Source organism: Panulirus ornatus, chromosome 20, assembly GCF_036320965.1.
Source record: "Panulirus ornatus isolate Po-2019 chromosome 20, ASM3632096v1, whole genome shotgun sequence".
Lineage (NCBI taxonomy): Eukaryota > Metazoa > Arthropoda > Malacostraca > Decapoda > Palinuridae > Panulirus > Panulirus ornatus.
In genome coordinates, this window is record NC_092243.1 from 72158851 (window position 1) to 72183350 (window position 24500).

Here is a 24500-nt window from a genome sequence, read left to right on the forward strand (position 1 = left end):
CTACCTCGCAAACGCGGGAGACAGCGACAAAGTATAATAAAAAAAAATAACATACATATACATACACAGACATATACATATATACACATGTACATATTCATACTTGCTGCCTTCATCCATTCCCATTGCCACCCCGCCAAACATGAAATAACACCAGTTGATGCAGTGTGTGATTGTTTTGATTTTTCTTTTTTGGGGGTAATAATTGAGGGTTGCCAATCAAAGGTTAAAAACATCAGTTGTTTTGAACATTTCATTGTCTCAAATTACAAGTAGCAGAGGTTTTACTGTACAGTGAACATTGGTACTGAATTGAGAGAAAATAATTGGGGATTGAAAGGTATTTGTGTTCCTAGACAAAAGCTTTGTGGGAATGTTGGTCAGGAGCTTCTGAAAAGAAGACCCTGTATGCATCATTTACTTAGTCAGAAAGGGCATCTGTTTGAGTTGATGTAGTTGATTATGGAATTTGTTAAAGAATTTATGGTTGTAGGAAGAGAGCTGATGGAGGCAATGAATGTTTTTTGTAATAAAGTGAATATAAAGTGTAAGTAACACATGATTGAGTGAGTGATTCAGTGTTAAGAGCTTGAATAAAACACACATATTTTGCTATTATGTTGATACAATAAAGTCCTCATGATTCTTCATGCATTAATTTAGTATTTGTTGATCTGGAATGGCTCTTATTTCCCAGTAAGATGTGGCAATGATTACTTTAGAAGTGAATTCAAAGTTTGTTTAAAGTCTATATGATTATTTCTGTTGATAAGGAATTGAGCACGAAACAGTAATCTCTTAAGGGTAAAGTGTATTGCTCCCGGTTGGTTTATGCTGTAGTAAAGTGGGAGATGTATTAAGACAGGTTCCCCATGTGGTTAAATTTGGCCCGTGATTTATGATATTGTTTCTCGTGTTGATTGAAAATCTTTGAAAATTGTTTTGAAGGTAGAAGTTTGTATCTTCTGTTTTGGTTTGTGAGAATTGGAATGAAAACTTTAATCTGCAGAAGCCCCATAGAAAGGCTAATGGGGCTGTGTAATTATTAATGTATGTGAGTGATTACCACACATTTGTGAATATTGTTTTGTGCTTTATGGGAGAGTTTTACACTGTTGTTATCAAGAATAATGCTACAAAGATTTCTGTATGTTGTGATTGATGACATAAGCTGTGCTTTTCTTCCAAGTCACAACAGGTTTAACTACTTTGTAATATCTGCTCCTGCCTCCTCTAGTTTAGTAATTATATATCCCCCATATTACATTTATGCTAGTATGAATGTTATACCCTATACCAGCTTTTACTTGAACTTTGGGTGCACATTGAAAAGACTGCACAACTTTCAGGTCATTTTGCTTTTGAGTGCAATGTTACTTACAAATGGTTTGTTGTAAGCCTCCTCAGTGTTGCATAAAGTATTGAAACTGGAAAACATGAAGAAAGTTTCAAAAATTCACAAAAGTTCTCATCTTTTACTAATTCTTCTTCCATAAAGTTCGAGGTTACCAGTCATCCTCTCCTGAGAGTAGATACTCTATGATGGATGTGAATATTGAACAAGAGACAATTCGAGAACTGAGCCAGAGGCGCCACAATCTTTTGTTGGAACTGAAAAACTATGAGGAAAACCAGCGCATGGGATCGTCTGGGGAGATTATTTATGGAAAACCATCTACTGCTGAGGATCAAGTTGGAGTCATACCTGTAAGTTCTTTCATCAATAACACTTTGGTATTAATAATTTAGTGATAAGTATTTTCTATTTCAAAACATAAAGACAGGCAGGATCCAAGTGCCTGATGTGGGGTATTTAACTGTGGTCTTTTAAAACTCACTTACTAATGGAGTGTAGTATATACTACAATCTCTTCAAATTTTCTCTCTGGTTGATGTCGTATTTCATACTTTGGCATGAATAGTTATAACCCTAAACTGTTAATAGTTAAACCCTTTAAAATATATTATTAGCCTGTACGGCATAGTTTTTAATGAGTGATGCATGTTTAATTTACGTTCTGGTCTCAGGTCCTAATTATTGTATTTGGGTTTAAGCCTTATGCTTAACCTTACATATTACATCATATCTTAAATCTTGTATATCTCCCTACATCTCAGATTATGCTCCACTGCCTTTTAGTTTATTCAATTCGATCTCAGCAGACATGATCATGGATGACGAACTGCTTCATAAGTGACATTTTAATGCATGACTTTGAAGATATGTTAAAAAGAATCAACTTTATGCATTTTTTTACATGAAAATATGCTTTATCATTGTTACTTCAGTGCCTGGCTGAGAACAGTAGTTGCAGAGATCTTGACATTCTTGATTTCTTTAATCATAACTTCCATTTCCTCGATAAGTGAAACCAGTGTGGATCATGGACAAAGTACGGTTAAGCATTCTGTTATTTTGTTCCTTGGAACCGTTGAAGTGGAACTGAGTCATAGGATAGGTGAGGGGTGAAGGTTTTGGGAGCACTGACAAATGTGTAGAGAGTTAATTATATTGGAGGGCAAAAATGGGTATGTTTGAAGGTATAGTACTCCTAACAATGTTATATGGATGCGAGGCATTGGCTGTACATGAGAATGTGCAAAGGAGGGTGGATTTGTTGGAAATAAAATGTTTTGAGGACACTATGTAGTGTGAGGTGGTTGAGAGAGCTGAAGAGATTGTGCTGAAATTGTTAGGACATATGCAGAGAATGAGTGGTGAAATGTTAACAAAGAGGATTTATGTGTCAGAAGTGGAGGGAAGAAGGAGGTGTAGATTATATTTGAGATGGAAAGATGGAGTGGTATACAGGGGTTGACGTGCTGTCAGTGGACTAAACCTGAGCATGTGAAGCATCCAGTGTAAACCAAAGAAAGGGTGGTGGGGCATGGTTGTGGACAGGGAGCTGTGGTTTTGGTGATTACACATGACAGCTAGAGCATGGATGTAAGTAAATGTGGCCTTTCACCATCTGTTCTTGATGCAACCTCTCTCATATAGAAACAGCAATCAAATATCAAAAAAATAAAAATAAAAATGGTAATGATGATAATGGCTGAAAGAGCAAACCAGAATGTGTTGAAATGATTTGGACACATGGAAGGGATAATAAGGGCACACTGACCAAGAGGATCAGTATGTCATTAGGGAAGAGAAACTGAGAAGGAAATGGAAGGACAGAGTAAAGGAAGCTCTGGGGTATCATGGCCTGAGCATTCATGAGGGTGAGAGGTATACACAGGATAGAATGGGTTGGAATCGATATTGTAATGTAGGGGCAACTTGCTGTCAATTGGCTGAATCATAACATACGAAGTGATCATGATAAACCATGGAATAGTCTCTGGGGCTTGGCTGTAGAGAGTAGAATCTGGTTTTTGTTCACTAAACATAACAACTACACAGTGAAACCATTCTCTGTTCCTCAGCTACCTTATTAAGGCAGGAAAATCATTTGGGCATAAAAGAAATGAATAATAATAATGTAATTGATAATGTTGTTCCTAATCTTAATAAAAATTCTCTTATCCAAGCTTGAATTGCTTAGCAGTGCAGCCCATGAAATAGTGAGAAATTTTATTATATATCAAGATATGAGATGATGCCGTGATAAATAATTTATGAAATCTTTCTGTTCTCCATATGCGAGTTTGTTAGTTTTTGGGGTTTTTTTTGCATAAAAAGTGTATAATTAAAAGCTAATCAAGTACATTTCATAGAATAGTACAGAGTATTTCAAGAAAAGCTGAAGGGGAATAGTACTTACCCAAGGCAGAATGTTTTGAATAAGTTGACTCAGATCATAATATACGTTGCTGATGGACTTTCCTTTTCTAACCTGGTTCAGCAATATTTCTCTAAGAATCTTAAGTACAATACTTATGCTACTATGCCCCCCATAAACCACCTGGAATAGTCCATGCACTACTCATAGGCTCACAAAGTACACTATAGCCTGAAATTATCATATATTACATTTTTTTACCATGTTTCATATTTTCAGGCAAATACTCAGCTTCAAACTGGGTTGGCTATCAACATGGGTAGTGAAGAAAAAAATAAACCAGTAAGTACAGTCCATAGATATTCTCGGCATCTTAGTTCATATTCCCTGAGCCATGCTAGTAATTCTCTTTCTCTCTGATGTAGATATAACTGGTTTTTGCTTGCAAGAATTTCATTCCTCACCTGACAGGTGAGGAAGAGAGCTTGACTACATTACACTTCAAAACTCAGTTACATCAAAATCCTTCTGATGTTTATATGCCCCACCTGAAAAAATATATAGTCGTTCATAACATCATAGGTAGTTGCTCTGGGGGGGAGAGAGAGAGAGCAGATTTTCCACATTGCTCTCAAGACGCATTATAATTATGGATTTTCCTTGCTATAAATATGAATGAAATAATGTCATGTGTTTTCTTTCCTCATCTAAGATAATTTGATGGCTTCCTAGAGAACTCTATGATGAGAGCAAGTGCTTTTCACAGATGTCAAGTAATTTTCTTAAAGGGACGTTGTGTTTTTGGAATTTTACCTAAATGTTTGCAGTTGGAATTTTACCTAAATGTTTACAGTCACCATTGCTTAACATCAAAGGTTGAAAAATTTTCTGAATATTCACTTGTAAATGTTTATTTAATAGCTTCTGTTACAGAATAAGAAATGAATTATGAAAAATGAAAAAAATGAATAGTCCAGTCAGTGAAGTTATGCTTTTAGTTGAAAAAGGAGTAGGAATTAGGATTATGAGAGAGGCAAATGACCTGAAAGAGGAAAATAGCAATGGGGGAAGGATCCTTTCATCTTTACCTTAGGCGATTTCCATGTAGCCAAAGATAGTAAATTATAAACATTACGAATGCCACAGATTTTATGAATACTTGAATACTTTTATTACTTTGCTATTTAGAATAAAACTAAGTTGTTACGTAATTGGATATTATTCTGTTTGCTGTATTCCATTTTGTTTTACCAATACTGAAAATATACTTGTATGTTGCACAGTATTAGGTATTGAAATCATATTCTTTATTAATGTGATCTAATTCATAATTATTTTTGTCAGCCCCATGTTGAAATTGCTCTTGCCACTACAAATGATACCGTAATCCGTGCTGTCATCATATTTGCTGAAGGTATCTTTGAAGGAGAAAGTCATGTGTTCCATCCAAGAGAATCAGCACTCAGTAGCAACATAAGAGTCCCTTTATACCCTCCTAAGGTGAAGTAGAACTTTTGTATTCACTTTAATTAAGAATTTGCAATTATATACTATCATGGCCATCTCCCCACTCTTTAAGCTTGTCTCATGTGTATATTTTATTACAGATTGCAATACTTTTCCTGTAACTTTCACCATACATACAAGAAGATTCTTTGCTTTAGTGCCCCAGTGGTCATTTTGTCATGTAATACCATCAAATATTTTAGTACACATTACCTTATTCAAACTGAAGATGCTGCTGATTTGCCTCAATTTCTCAAATCATCATCTTCTCATTCAAACTATATTGCTTTTAACTCTGTCTTTAGACACGGTGATGCTGCATCATTATGAATTCACATTTTTTTTTTTATTCTTCATATATCCCTTGAAACTTTTCACTTTTTATACATTCACTGCTGAAGCAGGAGTTGTGGGAATGTGTGAAAGAGTGTAAGGGAGTTAAATACTGAAGGATGTGGGTAAAAATGAAAGTGCACTGCAAGAGACAGGTGATTGTTACTCCTTATGCACCCAGCCATGGGGAGAAAAATGGTGAGAGGCAAGTGTTTTAGGAGTAGCTGAGTGAGTGTGTCAGCAACTTTGATGCAAGATACCGGTAATTGGTGATAGGGGATTTAAATGCAAAAGTGAGTAATGTGAGAGTGGAGGGTACAATTACAGGGCATGGGATATTAAGTAAACTGAATGGAAATGGTAAACAGCTTATGATTCTTTTTGCTGAAAAGACTGATGATTGGGAATACCTGGATTAAAAAGAAGTACAGCTGGCGGGATGTATGATAATTACCAAGTAGAAGTGAGGATGGAAATTTATAAAGGTTTTAGAAAAAAATGAAGAAGTATGGGTGAGAAACGAGTAGTGAAAGTAAGTGAGCTAGGAAAAGAGACTTGTGTGAAGAAATACAGGAGATTGAGTGTATAATGGTAAAAGGTGAGAGTAAATTAAGCAAGGGGAGTGGATGAGGAATGGGAGGAATCTATGGAAGCATTGCTGGCATGTGTGAGAGGTATGTGTAGCATACATAAGGTGGGAGATGGGCAAGTGACTGAGTGGGGGAATGAAGTAAAGTTACCATTAAAATAGAAAAAAGAGGAGCATGGGTGGTACTTCCAGGTGTGTAAATGATTGGGAGGTGTACAAGAGAAATCAGTATGTCAAGAGGAAGGTATAGGGGTTGAAAAAAAGAGCAAATGAGAAGTAAAGTTAGTGAATATTGTTATTGAGTATGTTTGAAGGAATAGTGGTTCCAACAATGTTGTATGGTTGCGAGGCGTGGGCTATGGATAGAGTTGTGCGCAGGAGGATGGATGTGCTGGAAATGAGATGTTTGAGGACAATGTGTGGTGTGAGGTGGTTTGATCGAGTGAGTAACGTAAGGGTAAGAGAGATGTGTGGAAATAAAAAGAGCGTGGTTGAGAGAGCAGAAGAGGGTGTTTTGAAATGGTTTGGGCACATGGAGAGAATGAGTGAGGAAAGATTGACCAAGAGGATATATGTGTCGGAGGTGGAGGGAACGAGGAGAAGAGGGAGACCAAATTGGAGGTGGAAAGATGGAGTGAAAAAGATTTTGTGTGATCGGGGCCTGAACATGCAGGAGGGTGAAAGGAGGGCAAGGAATAGAGTGAATTGGAGCGATGTGGTATACCGGGATTGACGTGCTGTCAGTGGATTAAATCGGGGCATGTGAAGCATCTGGGGTAAACCATGGAAAGCTGTGTAGGTATGTATATTTTGCGTGTGTGGACGTATGTATATACATGTGTATGGGGATGGGTTGGGCCATTTCTTTCGTCTGTTTCCTTGCGCTACCTCGCAAACGCGGGAGACAGCGACAAAGCAAAAAAAAAAAAAAAAAAAAATTATATATGATATTTGAGAATGTATATGCTGAAATAAGGACATTATTTGTGTTTGCATTGCTACCACTTGTGCTGGTAAAGGCAGTTAGGTATGAAAGAAAGATCAGAATTCTCTTTTGTATTCCTGATTGCCTTTACTCTCCTTGCAAGGAAGCATCAGAAACAGATGTACAATGGCTTCATTTGCACACGTTTTTTTTTAGTTATTGTGTATAATGGACAGACACCTGAGTCTACCACTGACAGTGAAGCTCCAAAGACTAACTCTATACATATAATGTGTATGACTTGAATTAACATCCCAGTTAATTTTTGGATAATAAATGAATGTCTGTCATTTCATTTTCTTGCTGCTATCACTCACATATGGACACTTATTTATGGAAACTTATAAATTCCAAGTGTGGTTTCAGAAGTGGTAGAGGATGTGTGGATCAGGTGTTTGCTTTGAAGAATGTATGTGAGAAATACTTAGAAAAGCAAATGGATTTGTATGTAGCATTTATGGATCTGGAGAAGGCATATGATAGAGTTGATAGAGATGCTCTGTGGAAGGTATTAAGAATATATGGTGTGGGAGGCAAGTTGTTAGAAGCAGTGAAAAGTTTTTATCGAGGATGTAAGGCATGTGTACGTGTAGGAAGAGAGGAAAGTGATTGGTTCTCAGTGAATGTAGGTTTGCGGCAGGGGTGTGTGATGTCTCCATGGTTGTTTAATTTGTTTATGGATGGGGTTGTTAGGGAGGTGAGTGCAAGAGTTTTGGAAAGAGGGGCAAGTATGAAGTCTGTTGGGGATGAGAGAGCTTGGGAAGTGAGTCAGTTGTTGTTCGCTGATGATACAGCGCTGGTGGCTGATTCATGTGAGAAACTGCAGAAGCTGGTGACTGAGTTTGGTAAAGTGTGTGAAAAAAGAAAGTTAAGAGTAAATGTGAATAAGAGCAAGGTTATTAGGTACAGTAGGGTTGAGGGTCAAGTCAATTGGGAGGTAAGTTTGAATGGAGAAAAACTGGAGGAAGTAAAGTGTTTTAGATATCTGGGAGTGGATCTGGCAGCGGATGGAACCATGGAAGCGGAAGTGGATCATAGGGCGGGGGAGGGGGCGAAAATCCTGGGAGCCTTGAAGAATGTGTGGAAGTCGAGAACATTATCTCGGAAAGCAAAAATGGCTATGTTTGAAGGAATAGTGGTTCCAACAATGTTGTATGGTTGCGAGGCGTGGGCTATGGATAGAGTTGTGCGCAGGAGGATGGATGTGCTGGAAATGAGATGTTTGAGGACAATGTGTGGTGTGAGGTGGTTTGATCAAGTAAGTAACGTAAGGGTAAGAGAGATGTGTGGAAATAAAAAGAGTGTGATTGAGAGAGCAGAAGAGGGTGTTTTGAAATGGTTTGGGCACATGGAGAGAATGAGTGAGGAAAGATTGACCAAGAGGATATATGTGTCAGAGGTGGAGGGAACGAGGAGAAGTGGGAGACCAAATTGGAGGTGGAAAGATGGAGTGAAAAAGATTTTGTGTGATCGGGGCCTGAACATGCAGGAGGGTGAAAGGAGGGCAAGGAATAGAGTGAATTGGATCGATGTGGTAAACCGGGGTTGACGTGCTGTCAGTGGATTGAATCAGGGCATGTGAAGCGTCTGGGGTAAACCATGGAAAGCTGTGTAGGTATGTGTATTTGCGTGTGTGGACGTATGTATATACATGTGTATGGGGGTGGGTTGGGCCATTTCTTTCGTCTGTTTCCTTGCGCTACCTCGCAAACGCGGGAGACAGCGACAAAGCAAAAAAAAAAATAAATAAATAAATAAATAAATAAATAAATTCTGAGAGAAAGAGATCTCATCCTTCTTGTGATTTTTCCTTAGGATGTTCCAGTCGATCTTCACATTAAGGCCATGGTGGGATACAAAGGATCCTTACATTATCATGTATTTGAGCTAACTCGTCAGTTGCCTCGGTTCTCCATGTATGCTCTTTGTACAGTGGCTGTCAACCAACCTCAGGGTTATGTCAAGTTCAAATTGCCTGAACGGGTTGCAAGGGTTTGTTTTATATTTCATTTTATTCATGCATCTTTTGTAAATATGGAATGTATATGTTTGATATGTAAAATTTAAATTATGCTCAAAGTTTTTGATTTGATACTTGTGAAAGAGGTGTAAGCTGTAGCTAATATCCATGTAGAGATCTGAAATATTCAAAAGGTTTGGTTAGGTCTTTTAGAGGTATCTGGATGTTGGATAACAATGTTGAGGATAAGCAAGATTGCTGATGATATAGTTTTGTATATAAAATTGCAGTATCTTTTCAGATAGTTATGTGGATAAATTCAAGTTTTCTGCTGTTGGAAGACATGCAGGCAGATGATGATGGAGGACTGGATGTATCATTCTTGTCACTTCGTTCCAGTGTACCACTCATTATTCAGGCCTCTCCACAGTGTGAGATTACTGTACGGACAGATGACATGGACTTGGCTGGTGATATTGTGCAGGCGTTGTGTAATTATCTGAATTTAGATGACCTACAGGTAACACTGCCAGTCCCTTAAAATCTTCTTTAGTGACTGAAAAGTTGTCTTAACAATGTTTGTGGTAACTGATTTGCAGATACAGGTGCTATATATCACGGTGATTGTTTTTGTGCTTTTGAGTAGTTGGCAAAGGTGAAATATACTCTGTATCCATACATTTTCCATGTCTACACTTTTTTTTCTGCATTCATCATTGATATAGTGTTCATTCTATTTAGAGCTAAATTTTAATCTCCTTCAGTATTTTGCCTGTTCACATTTAGCTTATATATTTCAGAAAGTTTTAGGTTGCTGTCTCTTTTGCAGTTCTGATCATATGAATGCTTTGTTTTTCAAATTCTGACATTCTGTTAAAGTATCTAAGACTTTTTTTTACTTTTAAGCTGTTTTAATACCATTTATTCTTAACTTTTCATGCAAACTTTTTTTGTCCCCCACCAATAAATTCCTAGGATAGGTAAGAGAATACATAACAAGTTATGCTACATTCACATTCAGCACTTGCAAAATTATTAACTACAGTGTGTCTGGTTGGTACTATGGAAATTCTGCTGAAAAATGATATTTGAATTAATCTCAAACCCATACCCTATAGTGCCACTTGCTATATCATGAATCCTCTCATGAGTAATGCGTTGGCTGATAGTCTCCAAAGGTCATTAGAAAGTGAGAATATGGTGACAAGAGCTGTGGTTAAGGCTAAATTTATCAGAAGTTTGATTATTCCATGTATTTAAAATGATGAAGATATAGAACTTTGGCTAAAAGAAATGTACAGTGAAGAATTTGAAGTTGTGGTTGGCTTTTTGTATTGGGATTGAATTTTGATAATGATGGTGATGGGAAAGCTTATGCTGAAATTAAGTTATGCTTGGGAGAGAAAGTTGGGTGCACTGAAAGCTCTAGTGAACGGGAAAAATTCAAGTATAGTGTGCAAGAAGCTTGCATGTATGGGTTCTTGTCCCATCACTGATGATGGGATGGACAACCCAGGTCAGGATGGATAAAAGATAAGAGATGTAAAGGTGGATAATTTACATAGTATAGTTGGAATTAAGCTAAATAACACGAAGAATGGGGATGAAAGATTATGTAATGTGAAAAATCATTATCAAGATGCATTTTTGAAAGTCTCTTACAAAGATAATGTCATGTAAAACATGATCAAATGATATGCAGCAGTGTGGCAGAAAGTACAAGGAGATGTTGACTGCAGATGAGATACACAGACATAGTGAGATTACTGCTTGAGATTTTTCATATGAATATTCAAGAGGAATGACTGGATTATATGTAATGGAAGCATTTTATGTATCGAGGTGGTATGAATGAAGACTTTGGTCTCACTTGTCATATCAAGTTAATGAGTACAGTGAAGAAATAAGAATTACTTTTAAAGAGGAAGAGTATGATTTACTTCACACATACGGCATTGGTTGAGGATATGTGCACATGATGGTCATAGGCAGATAAAGATGACTATTCAAACTAGTTATAAGTTTGTGAAGTTGTATGTGAGGGTAATGATTGAGAAGGTGAAGGCATGTACAGAGCATCAGACTGGGAAAGAGGAGTGTGGTCTCAGAAGTGGTAAAGGATGCATGGATCAGGTGTTTGATTTACAGAATGTGTGAGAAATGCATGGAGAAACAGATGGATTTATATGTGGCATTTATGGATCCAGAGAAAGGATATGATAAGGTTGATAGAGATGCCTTTTGAAAGGTCTAAAAAATAAATGGTGTGGGAGGAAAGCCACTAGAAGCAGTGAAAAGCTTTTATCAAGGGTGTAATGCATGGGTATAAGTAGACAGAGATGAGAGTGAATGGTTTTGAGTGAAAGTTGGTCTGCAGCAAGGGTTTGTGATGTCACCATGGTTGGTTAATTTTTTAATGGATGGGGTGATGAGGGAGGTAAATACAAGAGTCTTGGAGAGAAGGATGAGTATGCAGACTGTAGGGATGAGACAACCTGGAAAGTGAGTCACTTGTTTGCTGATGATACAGCACTAGTGGCAGATTCAAGTGTGAAACTGCAAAAGTTGGTGACTGAGTTTGGAGAAATGTATTGAGAGGAGGAAGTTGAGAGTAAATGTGAATAAGAGAAGGGTTATTAGGTTTAGCAGGGGACAGGTTAATTGGGGTGTGAGTTTGAATGGAGAAAAATTGGAGGAAGTGGAGTGTCGTAGATACCTAAGGGGTGAACATGGCAGCAAACAGAGCCATGGAAGTGGAAGTGAATTATAGGATGTGTGAGGGGGCAAAGGTTCTGGGAGCACTGAAGAACTTGTGGAAAGAAAGATCGCTATCTGGTAGGGCAAAAATGGTTGTTTTAAGGTTTAGTAGTCCCAACAATATTATATGGATGTAAGGCATGAACAATAGATAAGGCTGTGTGGAGAAGGATGTGTTGGAAATGGAGTGTTTAAGGAAAATATGTTGTGTGGATGTTGTTATGGAGGGTCGTGTTGAGAATTATTAGTATGAGGATGTTGGGAACGGTGTCAAATACTTGGTTCATGTCTGTCACCACTATTTTTGTGTGGGATGGGGATTATGGTTGGTTAAAGCCAAGTAAGATATGCTGTTTGAGGTTTATGTAGTGTGGTACTGTACTGGAGTAACAGGATCTGAAGTCATATTGTGTAGATGAGAGATACTTATGCCCTTGACTGCTCTTTTCAGTAAGTCACTTGCTATGGGAAAAGTTCGAGATGAATGGTATTTTGCTCATGTAACACCAGTATTCAAACTATGTAATAAATATGTCTGCTTAGAAAATATAGCCCAATTAGCTTAATGTCTGTAGTTGGAAAACTTGATGGGCTAGGAACTCTGGAAGGCAGGTATATCCTACCTGCTCCCTTTCTAGAAGGACTTGACTTGATCATGATTGCCTTTCTGATAGTAATTTCAGGTAGCTTTCTTTTTGGGTAGATCCTTCTCCTCTATGAACTACTTTTTTACATGAAGGCGGCACTTTTGACAAATACTTTTGACAAATTCAAAGCCTGTTCTTCCTCATCAGGTTGAGGCAGACTTTCCTGCAGAATTGGAGCAGCTCGGCTCAGTGCTGGAGCGTGTTGAGGAATACCATGCTACTCGCCAGCGTCTGTCAGCAGAGATGGCTGATCACTCTGGTGTTATTCGTACTTTAGTGGTTAGAGCTGAAGATGCTAGGCTCATGTCTGATATGTAAGTGAAACTCCACTTCTTATTTCATTTCTTGTTTTCCTCAAAAGTTACTTTTTTCATTCTCTTACCTGCTTGCCTTTTCCTGCCTTAGTGGGGTATTGCTTTGAACAGAATGAGTCTTTGAGGAATAATCCTAACCTTATTTCCCTCTGTTCCCTTTTCTATTTTTAGTTATAATACAGGAGAGAAGAGTTTCTAGCCCTCTCCTCCTGCCCCACTTAGTCACCATCTAAGACTTGCAGTGGATAACAAGTGTAGTAAGCTTTCTTCCATTTCCTTATCTTGTTATAAATTTTTTGCCATCTTTCATTCATAGCTGGATGGTACATCTAGTATATATCCAGACCTACAATAAGGTTATGAAATACGATATAGAATTATATATACCTTTTAGAACTAATAATAATAATGTATCTTTACTTAGAAGTTTTCCTGATAATTCTTGTCTCTGAATAAGAACGTTCAAATTTTCATTCAGGAATCAGTATATTTGTTGGCAGTTTGTAACATAAGCACAGTAAGTGATACTTGGCATTAATGCTTTTTTATTAAACAAGGTATGAAGACATTAGAATCCAGACACACTTTGCAGAGTTATATCCTTGCCGGATGTGTCCTTCAGTAAGATTTGTTTGTTCCTTGAATTAACCTTTTCATGCCAGTTCAGTCAGTTGGGAAATACCCTATTTCTTAGAAGCTTCTGCAACTTATACAGCATTTGTTGCCAAAGGCAAGTGCATTGTTAAAAGCTTTGTTTAGAAATTTAATGGAGGTCACATTATGTTCTGCTGAGAATGTGCAGCATTGTGTCTTTAAAAAGAAAGGATTATTCTTTGCTCATGGATGTTTGAAAGTCTTTATATATGTGATGAGGTAAATGCAGACGTCTTGAAGATAGGGGCAGGTATACACTCTGTCAGGGGTGGAGAGGCCTAGGAGGTGTCAGCTGTTTGCTGATGACATGGTGCTGTTGGAGGATTCGAGTGAGAAACTGAAGAAGTTGGTGTTTGAGTTTGGGAGTGTAAAAGAAGGAAGCTGAAAATTCATATGAGAATAAAAGCTAGATTATTAGGTTTAGCAGAACAAAGAAACAGGTTAGTTGTGGTGTGGGTATGAATGGATAAAACTTGGAGGAAGAAAAGAGTTTGACTCTTGGGAGTGGACATGGCAGCGAATGGAATGATGGAAGCTGCGTTAAGTCAGGTTGGGTAAGAGGGTAAAGGTTCTGGGAGCATTGAGGACTGTATGGAGAGAAAGATCTCTATCTGAGAAGGCAAATATGGATGTGTTTGAAGGTACAATAGTCCTGATCGTGTTGTACAGATACAAGACATGGGCTACAGATAAGAATGTACTAAAGATAGTGAACGCACTGGAAATGAAATGTTGCATGACAGTTAATGGTGTATTGAGAGTTCATGGAGTAAGAAATGATGAGGTAAGAGAGAGGTGTGGGAATATGAGGAGTATGGTTGAGTGAGATGAAGAGGATATGCTGAAATAGTTTGGGCAGGAGAGAATGAGTGAGAAGCAGTTGATTGAGAGGATACATGAGCCAGAAGTAGAGGGAACAAGGAGAAGGGGTGAACCAAACTGGACATAGAAGGATGGAGTGAATAAGATTTGAGTGCTTGGGGCTTGAACGTGCTGGAGGGTGAAAGGCATATAGGGGATTGAGTGAATTGGAGGAATGTGATATACAAGGAGCAATGTGCTGTCATTGGACTGATCCAGGGTATATGAAGTAGCCCGGGGAAACCATGGAAAGGGCAATGGGGCCTGGTTGTGGATAGGGGGCTGTGGTTTCAGTGTTTTGCACATGGCAGCTAGAGAATTGATATGAATGGATGAATGAGGCCTTTCTTCCTCTGTTCCTGGCACTATCTCACTAATGTAGGAAACAGCGAACAAGTATGAAATAAAAGAATGAAAAAATATTCTTTGGATGACAGTTGCTTGTCATTTTAAATTTGAGATTGTTATTTACAGGAATCTTTTATTAAGTAGCTGAATTAAGCTTCCACTTTTTAAATAGGAAGAGCTGGTTAGATTTTTCCTTTACGTGTGTATCTTTCTTTACACATTCCCAATTATAAAGAGATTATAGCTGCCAATTATTTATACAATGATTTAATTTCTCCATTTCTTATACGGTGTTGTATTGTGTTATGAATCAAGAGCCATTTTTAGAGAAAGATGGAGTTTAGCTTTTCTTATAGTCATTATTTACATTATCCAAGTCATTGTTCATGGTTATAAGAGTAGTTCTGTCTAATGAGTAGGAAAACCTGGAGCTCCTTCCTTTTTGAAGAACAGTATGCTTGGTTACAAAAAATACTTCAAATGAAAGTATTAATATGGTTTGCATAGTATAGGAAATATCATTATTTTGGATAAATAAGTTTCAGTTTTGCTGGCCTATATTTGTTTATATTTAGCTGCCTTTCATTTAAGATCTTTGACATAATTAAGGAAGTTATGAAACTTTGATATGTGCATTCATTACATTATTTTTGGACAAACATGTGTTTGATACACCTTGCCTCTAACAGGCAATGCATGCGTCAGTGGTATGGTGAGTTATACAATCTTAACAAGGACCTTATCAGTGGGTACAAGATCCGATGTAATAATCACCAAGAACTTCTCAACTGTCTTAAGCAGGTCAACCAAACAATACAGAAAGCTGGAAGACTCCGAGGTGAGTAGATGACAGAATGTTTCATTATATAAAAGATCATCAGGAATCATGATGACAGGATCTTCCATATAGTTTCTACAGTATGGTAACTTTTATATTTCATTTGATATTTGATACTAGAAGTAATAAAGTTTTTTATGATCAATAATCGTTCAAATTGTCAAAAGCATACATAGCAAAGCAGAGCACTCAAAACAGTCATTGGGTATTTACCATCCACAGACATTCAGCACCTGCACAATGAAACAAAAATAGTCAATACAATACCTCCTTAGTATCCTTGGCACTCATTTCTTTGCAACTACACTAGGCCCTCATCAAAATCACTCCATAACTAACTTACCTATCTCACATTTCATCAGCCTATACACACAGGTCCTCCTTCCCACAACAGAAGTTCATCAGCCTATACACACAGGTCCTCCTTCCCACAACAAACAACTTTTGACAGAATATATACATTCTGAAATAATCTGATAAGCACTAAAGAAACCACCCTTCCAACCCAGTCTTAACACTTTGGCCACATATTAAGAATAAAGTTTTAATACAAAAGATTTCTTCTTATAAAATATAGTCCACAGCTGCCCCCATGCATTGGATGACAGACACCACAAATAAGCAATAACTCAGTAACCTGACAGGCACCACCCATTTGGTGATTCACTTATTTCCTCTTTTCTCTTTTTTTTTTTCAATTTTCACTTTTATTCATGTAATTTTTGAAAGTTATAACATCAAAATGTACTGTATAAGTGAGTGTTATGTATTATAATGCATAAGCAATAATAATATGAGACACCACAACCAGGCTGCTCAAAATCCCTTTAATTAGATCTGGCATTCTGACCTTTTTATCCATTTATAGTGTGCTCATTGTTATGAATGTGAGTTGTGTTAAAATATAAATATATAACATAAATAGTCCTGGGGATGAATGTCATGGTAGGCCTAAAGGGGCAGAAGCAGGTGGCTGGAAATTCTCCCTTCACACATTACTTTTCAAAAGAAAGAACAGAGCAAGGAGCAAGGTAACAATTTTTCCCTCTTACGCTATGTTACCAGTTCTTGATGATACCTTGCTCACATGGGAAATGGCGAACATGTATGAAAAAATATATATGTCCCTGGGGACAGGGAAGAAAGAATACTGCCCTCCTATTTCCTGCATGTCATAGAAGGCAATTAAATATGTATTATCTATTTCTCACACATTCGTTAAAAGGAAACTCCAGTTCCAAACATCCTTTACCACACCTGAAACCACAATGTCCCTCCACAGTCTGATGCTCTGCATAAGCCTTTGCCCTCTAAATCATCACTTTCCCCACACAACTTACCAGGTACACCCAACAAACATATACCTCAGAGTTGAAACTCGCACCTTTGCTCCCCTTGCATTTAAACAATGGCACTATACATGCATTCTTCCAATTCTCAGGCACCTGACTATGATCCATTTATACAATGAAATTCCTAACCAATCATCAACAACATAGTCCCCCCTTTCTTAAGAAATTCATGTTATTTGCCTTTTTTTTTAAGATCCCATGTTTCCAGCATTAACAAGGTAATGCTAGATGAAGGAAGGCTGCATTCATTCACATCCATTAAAACCACATGCCCCCTTTCTACAACCAGGCCCCACAGAATTTTCCTCTTAGGTTTCCCCCAGCTGCTTCTTATGCCAATAACTGCATGTCACCCTGTATATACCACACCATTCCAATGCACTCCATCCTTTCATCTCTAGTTTGGTATCCTCTTTCTCTTTTTCCTATCATTTTTGACACATATATCCTCTTTGTCAACTTCTCATCAATCATTCTTTCCATATCTCCAAACCATTTCAGCACACCCTCTTCCTCTCTCTCAAATACACTCTTCATATTACCACACCTCTCTCTTATTCTTTAATTACTAACTTCATCTAACCACCTTACACCACATCAATCCTCACACATTTCATTTCCAACATGTCCATTCTTCTTGGTAGGCCATGGCTTGCATCCATATAATATAAAGTCAGTGACGTTCAACCCAATATCGGCTGATTTGCCACTTAGGTAAAGTTTATACCTTGAGCTTATCTGTGAAGCTCAGGAAAACTTCATGGAATTGAGACTTTTCCAACCCCATAAAAAGAGAACAGAAGGTATGCATTTGTATTTGTATTTTTACTTTGGGAGAGTTGTCCTCTTATCTATGGACTTAGTAACATAGGAAGCTTTGTTTACATAATTGCTAAAGAAGAACTAGTACAAGGTCATTTGCACCTGTTTATAGCCAAAATATTGTAACCTTCAAACATATCCTTTAGTATCTGTCTAAAAGTAATGTTTATACCGTGTTTATAGCCATAATACTGTCACCTTTAAACGTATCCTTATATATCCTTTAGTATCTGTCCAAAAGTAATGTTTATACAGTTTCTTTGTTCTTATGTTTTTGCTTTTTCCCAAAACAGAGCTTTTAGAGGGAAAATTCTCCTCCCTACTCAGTTCCCTACTCCCACCCCTCTTAGTCGCATGTAGCATTTGAGATACTTGGGCAGTATTCTTTCTACTCAATCCCCAGGGACAAAGGGTATGAAATATGAAAAGAATTTGTATCATGAAGTCAGTGCATCTTGGCAAAGAGGAATGTTTAGAGACTAATGCCTACTTTGTCCAACAGAAGTGGCCGTTGGAAATACATTATCTCTCCAGTTATCCTTCATGCTCATTTAAATTGTGGAAATGCCATTTAGAAATAGTATGAAATAAAAGCTTCAAATGATGGTCTTGCAACATAGTAGTTGTACTGTTGCAGTAGTTCTCATGGCATGTAACTGGATACCAACTGGTAATCATTTATTTGGAGTCAGTGTGTTGGTCACCCTTGTTTTTCAGTTTGGATTTACAGACAGGAATGATTAATTTTTGTCCATTGCTGAGGTCCCCTACATCTCACTGCTGTCATATAGTGTATATGAATCTTTCATCGGCAAAAATAAACTTTTGTTACCATGATTGCATAATAACTTCTGAAAATTGGCATGAAAAATATTAGTCTTCAGATGATGTTACATATATACATATTTCTATTCTTCCTCAACAGCTGGCAAGTCCAAGACAACGGTTATAAGTTCCTGTCGACAAGCAATTAAGAACAACAATGTAAATGCTCTTACCAAAATAATTCGCACTGGCAGTGCATAGAAAAGGTAATGTAGTAATCATATATTTCATATATTTGTGACTAATCAATTGTATTTCACACAATCAGGAAAAGATTTCTTCTTAGTGAACAGGTATTAAGTCCTGTGTGGACAAAGGTAGTAGAATGATTTACATGTGTATAAATTACAACAGGTTAAAGCTTAAACAAATATTTCTTCACTGAGAATAATGCCCAGTTCCTGAACTTAACAAAATTGTATGAAATTTTATGTTCTGAAGTATTCCTTTGCAAAGAAATTAAGCATCTGTAATGGATATGAAATATTGTGTAAATGATACATATCTAGGCATCTGCTTTCAGTGATATATTGTACAAATACACTACTGATTGCAGGGTTTTTTTTTATAAGATTGCAGCTACATTTAATGTGTTCATGATATGAAGTTGGATTGAAGTGTAGAGTTCGAGAGAACTGTGAAAGGAAGTAAATGATAGAGTGACGAGGTAGAGTAAGGACCTTTTCCACTTGTTTGACTGACAGAAATTGTCCAGTTTCTACAAGTGACAAGGTAGAATAAGACCCTTTACATTTGTTTGACTTACGGAAATTGTCCATTTTTTAGTAAAAGTTAGTATAAAATCCGAGTTTAAAGAAAAATTTTCTGCTATGTGAGTGATTAGTTAGCAAGATTGTTTTCATTAACTTACTAAACCACATAAAAGACAAATATATAATTAACTTTTGTAGTTTCTACCTTGATTTATGTGCACATGCTGATTTTTGGGCACTGTCTGTAGCTCAGCTCGGTAGTGCCATCCATTAATGTTGGAGGACCTTTTAAAGACAAGAAGAGAGAGAGAGAGGGGAGATTCTATTGTTTGTAGTACAAGGACATCCACTGGGAAGAAAGCATTTCTATTCCTCATTTTGTTTCCCTTTCTGTCTGTAATATCAGCATGACTGCTACCTAATGGCAAAGAAAAAGCTTGAGAAGGGTAGTAAATGCATAAAACATGAACTAGTGGAATGAAATTCTTATATATTTTGCTATATTATTTTGTTGATGAATGAATTACTGTAACTGCCAGTATTGCAGATTACCCATTTTATTCTCCTGGGGCCGCTGCAAAGACAGCAGATAACCAACCAACTTTAAGAGTGATTAGAAAGTCAGCGAAAGAAATCCTACATAAACAAAGAAGCTCGAAATATGATAGTTAGTTTTCACACACATACTTTAGCAAAGCTAGTCGTTCATGACACCTTCATATGTTTACGGAGAAATATCGCAAGACTTCCTGTTAGTGAAAATATCAACATAGTGCATATGTGAAAACAGGTTGAATATTTGCTAGAAATGAATAGCATAAGACTTACAGAATATACTTTTGTTCCTGAGCAGAACAAAAGAATACTGAAGATATTCACCCTAGAAATCAATGAAAAATACATTGAGAACAGGAGGAGGTAAGTCTGATCCTGATCAAATATGAAACTAAAGAGATTAACTGTTACAAGGCGCTGGAAGAATAATTCTCTACAAGAGGAGGCATTGCACTAAGAAATTTAAGAGTGAGACCCCTGATAGATAGTAATAACCTGTTTTGGAAGGTAATGGATACCTAATATAAAAAGAACAGAATAGTACATGAAATACCTTTTCCTGCAAATATCAAAGTGACAGTTTAAGGTATATTGAAAAATATGTAGTTTTCCAATAACCAAATAGGTTATAAAGAAATAATATATTTTGTATATTTTAAACAGGCCCTTGAGACCTTAAGCATTCTTAAGACTCTAAGGAGAAACAGTGAGGCTTCCTGGGTCTTCTGCCTTGCCTAGTTTCTTAGTTTTCAGTTTATGAGTGAGATGTTAGCTGTATTCAAACTTAATAACATAAATCTAGGTTAAATATAGATAGAGTATTTTCATTTGGGATGGGTTAGTTTAGGTGTGATCAGTTTAAGTGAAATTAGAAAAGATTGGGCTTTATAAAGTTAGGAGTGCCATTTAAATCTAAGTAAGTGTCAACTATCAGCATATCAACTATCAAGACATTTCAACTGTCCCCATATCTTCATAAGCCAGAGAGTATCCAGTAAAAGTTAGAGGACCTGCCTATCAAGAGAATACTTCACACATATTTTGCAAACCCTTATATCAAGTTTGGTTATTCATGCTCTTGCCATCGACCAGGATAGTTTTAGAGTTTCCTTGCATTATTTCCTCATTTCTACACAAGTGCCTTAAATGGAAAGAACTCACTAGGTGTGTACATTTAAAGGGTACAGTAATTGCTACATGTTGTGTGCATATCGATAACTTGCAAGGTTCCAAAATACAACTGCTTGCAGAGGCTGGGATGTCTTGGGATAAACTTGGAGGATTGCACAGATTTACCAAGTAAATCATAGTTTACCTCCTCAGTAATGTTCTGGCATCTTCCTTACCAGTTCCACCTACTGCTAAAATCAAGTAATACCTTCATCTCCTCTCCAAAAATGTGAACATCATCATGCAAGATAATCAGCTTATTTATTTCTCTTTGTTGTACCTTTTTACTGTACAATATTACAGAAACTTTTAATGTTAACCTTTGATGCACTTGGAACCAGAGTCCTACATTAAAGATATGTGCTGATGTTTCTTACATAATTTTAAATCTCTTCGAGCAATGACACTATATACAACCAGCAGTAATAATTAACTAACAGATTATTTTATTTTATTATACTTAGTCACTGTCGCCTGCATTAGTGAGGTAGTGCAAGGAAACAGACGAAAGAATGGCTCAACCCATCGACATACACATGTATATACTGTTAAAACTCCACAGTGAAATGATCTTATCAAAGCAAGCAACTGACAACTAAAAGAGTGACACCCATGCGTTAGTAGCCTCAAACACAAACAAATAGTGCCATGGGAAGAAATAAGATATACTCTTGATAGAAGGCTGTGATACAGAGGAATATAAAGATATTATTTGGGCCCTTTGACAACAGCTTGGTAGCGGAAGAGGATCACACCAAGCTCACACGCTACCATACTTAAATTTAGGAAGCTTTTTGACAGCTGTCACACAAAGTTAAGTTTGTCTTTTGAAAATCTATTTAATTTTACATCATCATAAATCAGTTTATGAGATAATATTCATTTTGTTAATTTTCTTAATTTTTTTTGAAAAACCTTAGGCTGGAGAAAATGCACAAATAAACCAACCTGTAAATGGAAGGGGTTAAACACCCATTTTGATAATGAAATTATGAAATTACATGACTGTCTTTCACATTACTGTAAGGTGTATGTTGTTATGTATATCTCTACAACTATCAGCTTCCTGCTTGTGTCTGTGAGCGCTAGTGTACAGCTAGTGCAGAATGTACTGTAATAGTAAGTTAGGTCAGCTAGAGTTAGGTGTGGCTAAGTTTGCTAATCCTATGTTAGCTGTGTTTCCAAAGCATATGTAAGCTAACATTAGCTCAGGTCAGTTCATCTAGAGTACCTTAATTAGAAAGTACAGCTTACATTGGATTTGGGAATGTTATGTAAACTTAGATTAGATTGCTTTAACAAACCTAGACAGAATGGACTGAGTAATGCTGAGTTGGCTAGGTTTAGCAACTGATGATGGAATATTACACGGATATGTCAGTCACAGAACAAAGAAGCCAAGGAAGAAGGATATCACTTAAAACCACTGCAAGAGGAATATCATCCTAACATCTAAAACTTTCATAATTCAGTACAATACATCTTTACTGAAGCTTTTATACTATAAGTACACCATGTGATGTTTAGGAAATTGCTCAAGCATTTATAACTTAGCATGAAATATCCCTCTACACACAAAACTTATTTTACTGATTTTTTTAATATATATATATATATATATATATATATATATATATATATATATATATATATCCCTGGGGATAGGGGAGAAAGAATACTTCCCACGTATTCCCTGCATGTCGTAGAAGGCGACTAAAAGGGAAGGGAGCGGGGGGCTGGAAATCCTCCCCTCTCGTTTTTTTTAATTTTCCAAAAGAAGGGACAGAGAAGGGGGCCCTTTGAGGATATTCCCTCAAAGGTCCAGTCCTTTGTTCTTAACGCAACCTCGCTAATGCGGGAAATGGCGAATAGTATGAAAGAAAGAATATATATATATATATATATATATATATATTTTCTTTTCTTTCTTTTAAACTATTCGCCATTTCCCGCGTTAGCGAGGTAGCGCTAAGAACAGAGGACTGGGCCTTTTTTGGAATATCCTCAACTGGCCCCCTCTGTTCCTTCTTTTGGAAAAAAAAAAAAAAAAAAAAAAAAAAAAAAAAAAAAAAACGAGAGGGGAGGATTTCCAGCCCCCCGCTCCCTCCCCTTTTAGTCGCCTTCTACGACACGCAGGGAATACGTGGGAAGTATTCTTAATCCCCTATCCCCAGGGATAATATATATATTATATGTATATATGTATATACATACACGTCCACACACGCAAATATACATACCTATACATCTCAATGTACACATATATATACACACACAGACACATACATATATACCCATGCACACAATTCACCCTGTCTGTCTTTATTCATTCCCATCGCCACCTCGCCACACATGGAATATATATATATATATATATATATATATATGTCTCCATGGTTGTTTAATTTGTTTATGGATGGGGTTGTTAGGGAGGTAAATGCAAGAGTCCTGGAAAGAGGGGCAAGTATGAAGTCTGTTGGGGATGAGAGAGCTTGGGAAGTGAGTCAGTTGTTGTTCGCTGATGATACAGCGCTGGTGGCTGATTCATGTGAGAAACTGCAGAAGCTGGTGACTGAGTTTGGTAAAGTGTGTGGAAGAAGAAAGTTAAGAGTAAATGTGAATAAGAGCAAGGTTATTAGGTACAGTAGGGTTGAGGGTCAAGTCAATTGGGAGGTGAGTTTGAATGGAGAAAAACTGGAGGAAGTGAAGTGTTTTAGATATCTGGGAGTGGATCTGTCAGCGGATGGAACCATGGAAGCGGAAGTGGATCATAGGGTGGGGGAGGGGGCGAAAATTTTGGGAGCCTTGAAAAATGTGTGGAAGTCGAGAACATTATCTCGGAAAGCAAAAATGGGTATGTTTGAAGGAATAGTGGTTCCAACAATGTTGTATGGTTGCGAGGCGTGGGCTATGGATAGAGTTGTGCGCAGGAGGATGGATGTGCTGGAAATGAGATGTTTGAGGACAATGTGTGGTGTGAGGTGGTTTGATCGAGTAAGTAACGTAAGGGTAAGAGAGATGTGTGGAAATAAAAAGAGCGTGGTTGAGAGAGCAGAAGAGGGTGTTTTGAAATGGTTTGGGCACATGGAGAGAATGAGTGAGGAAAGATTGACCAAGAGGATATATGTGTCGGAGGTGGAGGGAACGAGGAGAAGAGGGAGACCAAATTGGAGGTGGAAAGATGGAGTGAAAAAGATTTTGTGTGATCGGGGCCTGAACATGCAGGAGGGTGTAAGGAGGGCAAGGAATAGAGTGAATTGGAGCGATGTGGTATACAGGGGTTGACGTGCTGTCAGTGGAGTGAATCAAGGCATGTGAAGCGTCTGGGGTAAACCATGGAAAGCTGTGTAGGTATGTATATTTGCGTGTGTGGACGTGTGTATGTACATGTGTATGGGGGGGGGGCCATTTCTTTCGTCTGTTTCCTTGCGCTACCTCGCAAACGCGGGAGACAGCGACAAAGTATAAAAAAAAAAAAAAAAAAAAAATATATATATATATATATATATATATATATATGTATATATATATATATATATATATATC

General features: G+C 37.2%; 1 protein-coding gene across 1 annotated transcript in view; it reads left to right on the top strand.

Moving 5' to 3' along the window:
• Nucleotides 1-22863, top strand: part of LOC139756124 (BBSome complex member BBS2-like) — a 48708-nt gene extending 25845 nt beyond the window's left edge. The window contains exons 8-15 of the mRNA XM_071675221.1: nt 1499-1707; nt 4005-4067; nt 5070-5225; nt 8954-9130; nt 9400-9618; nt 12650-12816; nt 15369-15517; nt 18617-22863. Coding sequence (XP_071531322.1) covers nt 1499-1707; nt 4005-4067; nt 5070-5225; nt 8954-9130; nt 9400-9618; nt 12650-12816; nt 15369-15517; nt 18617-18717 — 1241 coding nt within the window. The 3' untranslated portion in view covers nt 18718-22863. The remainder of the gene's footprint in view (nt 1-1498; nt 1708-4004; nt 4068-5069; nt 5226-8953; nt 9131-9399; nt 9619-12649; nt 12817-15368; nt 15518-18616) is intronic.
• Nucleotides 22864-24500: the final 1637 nt, after the last annotated feature.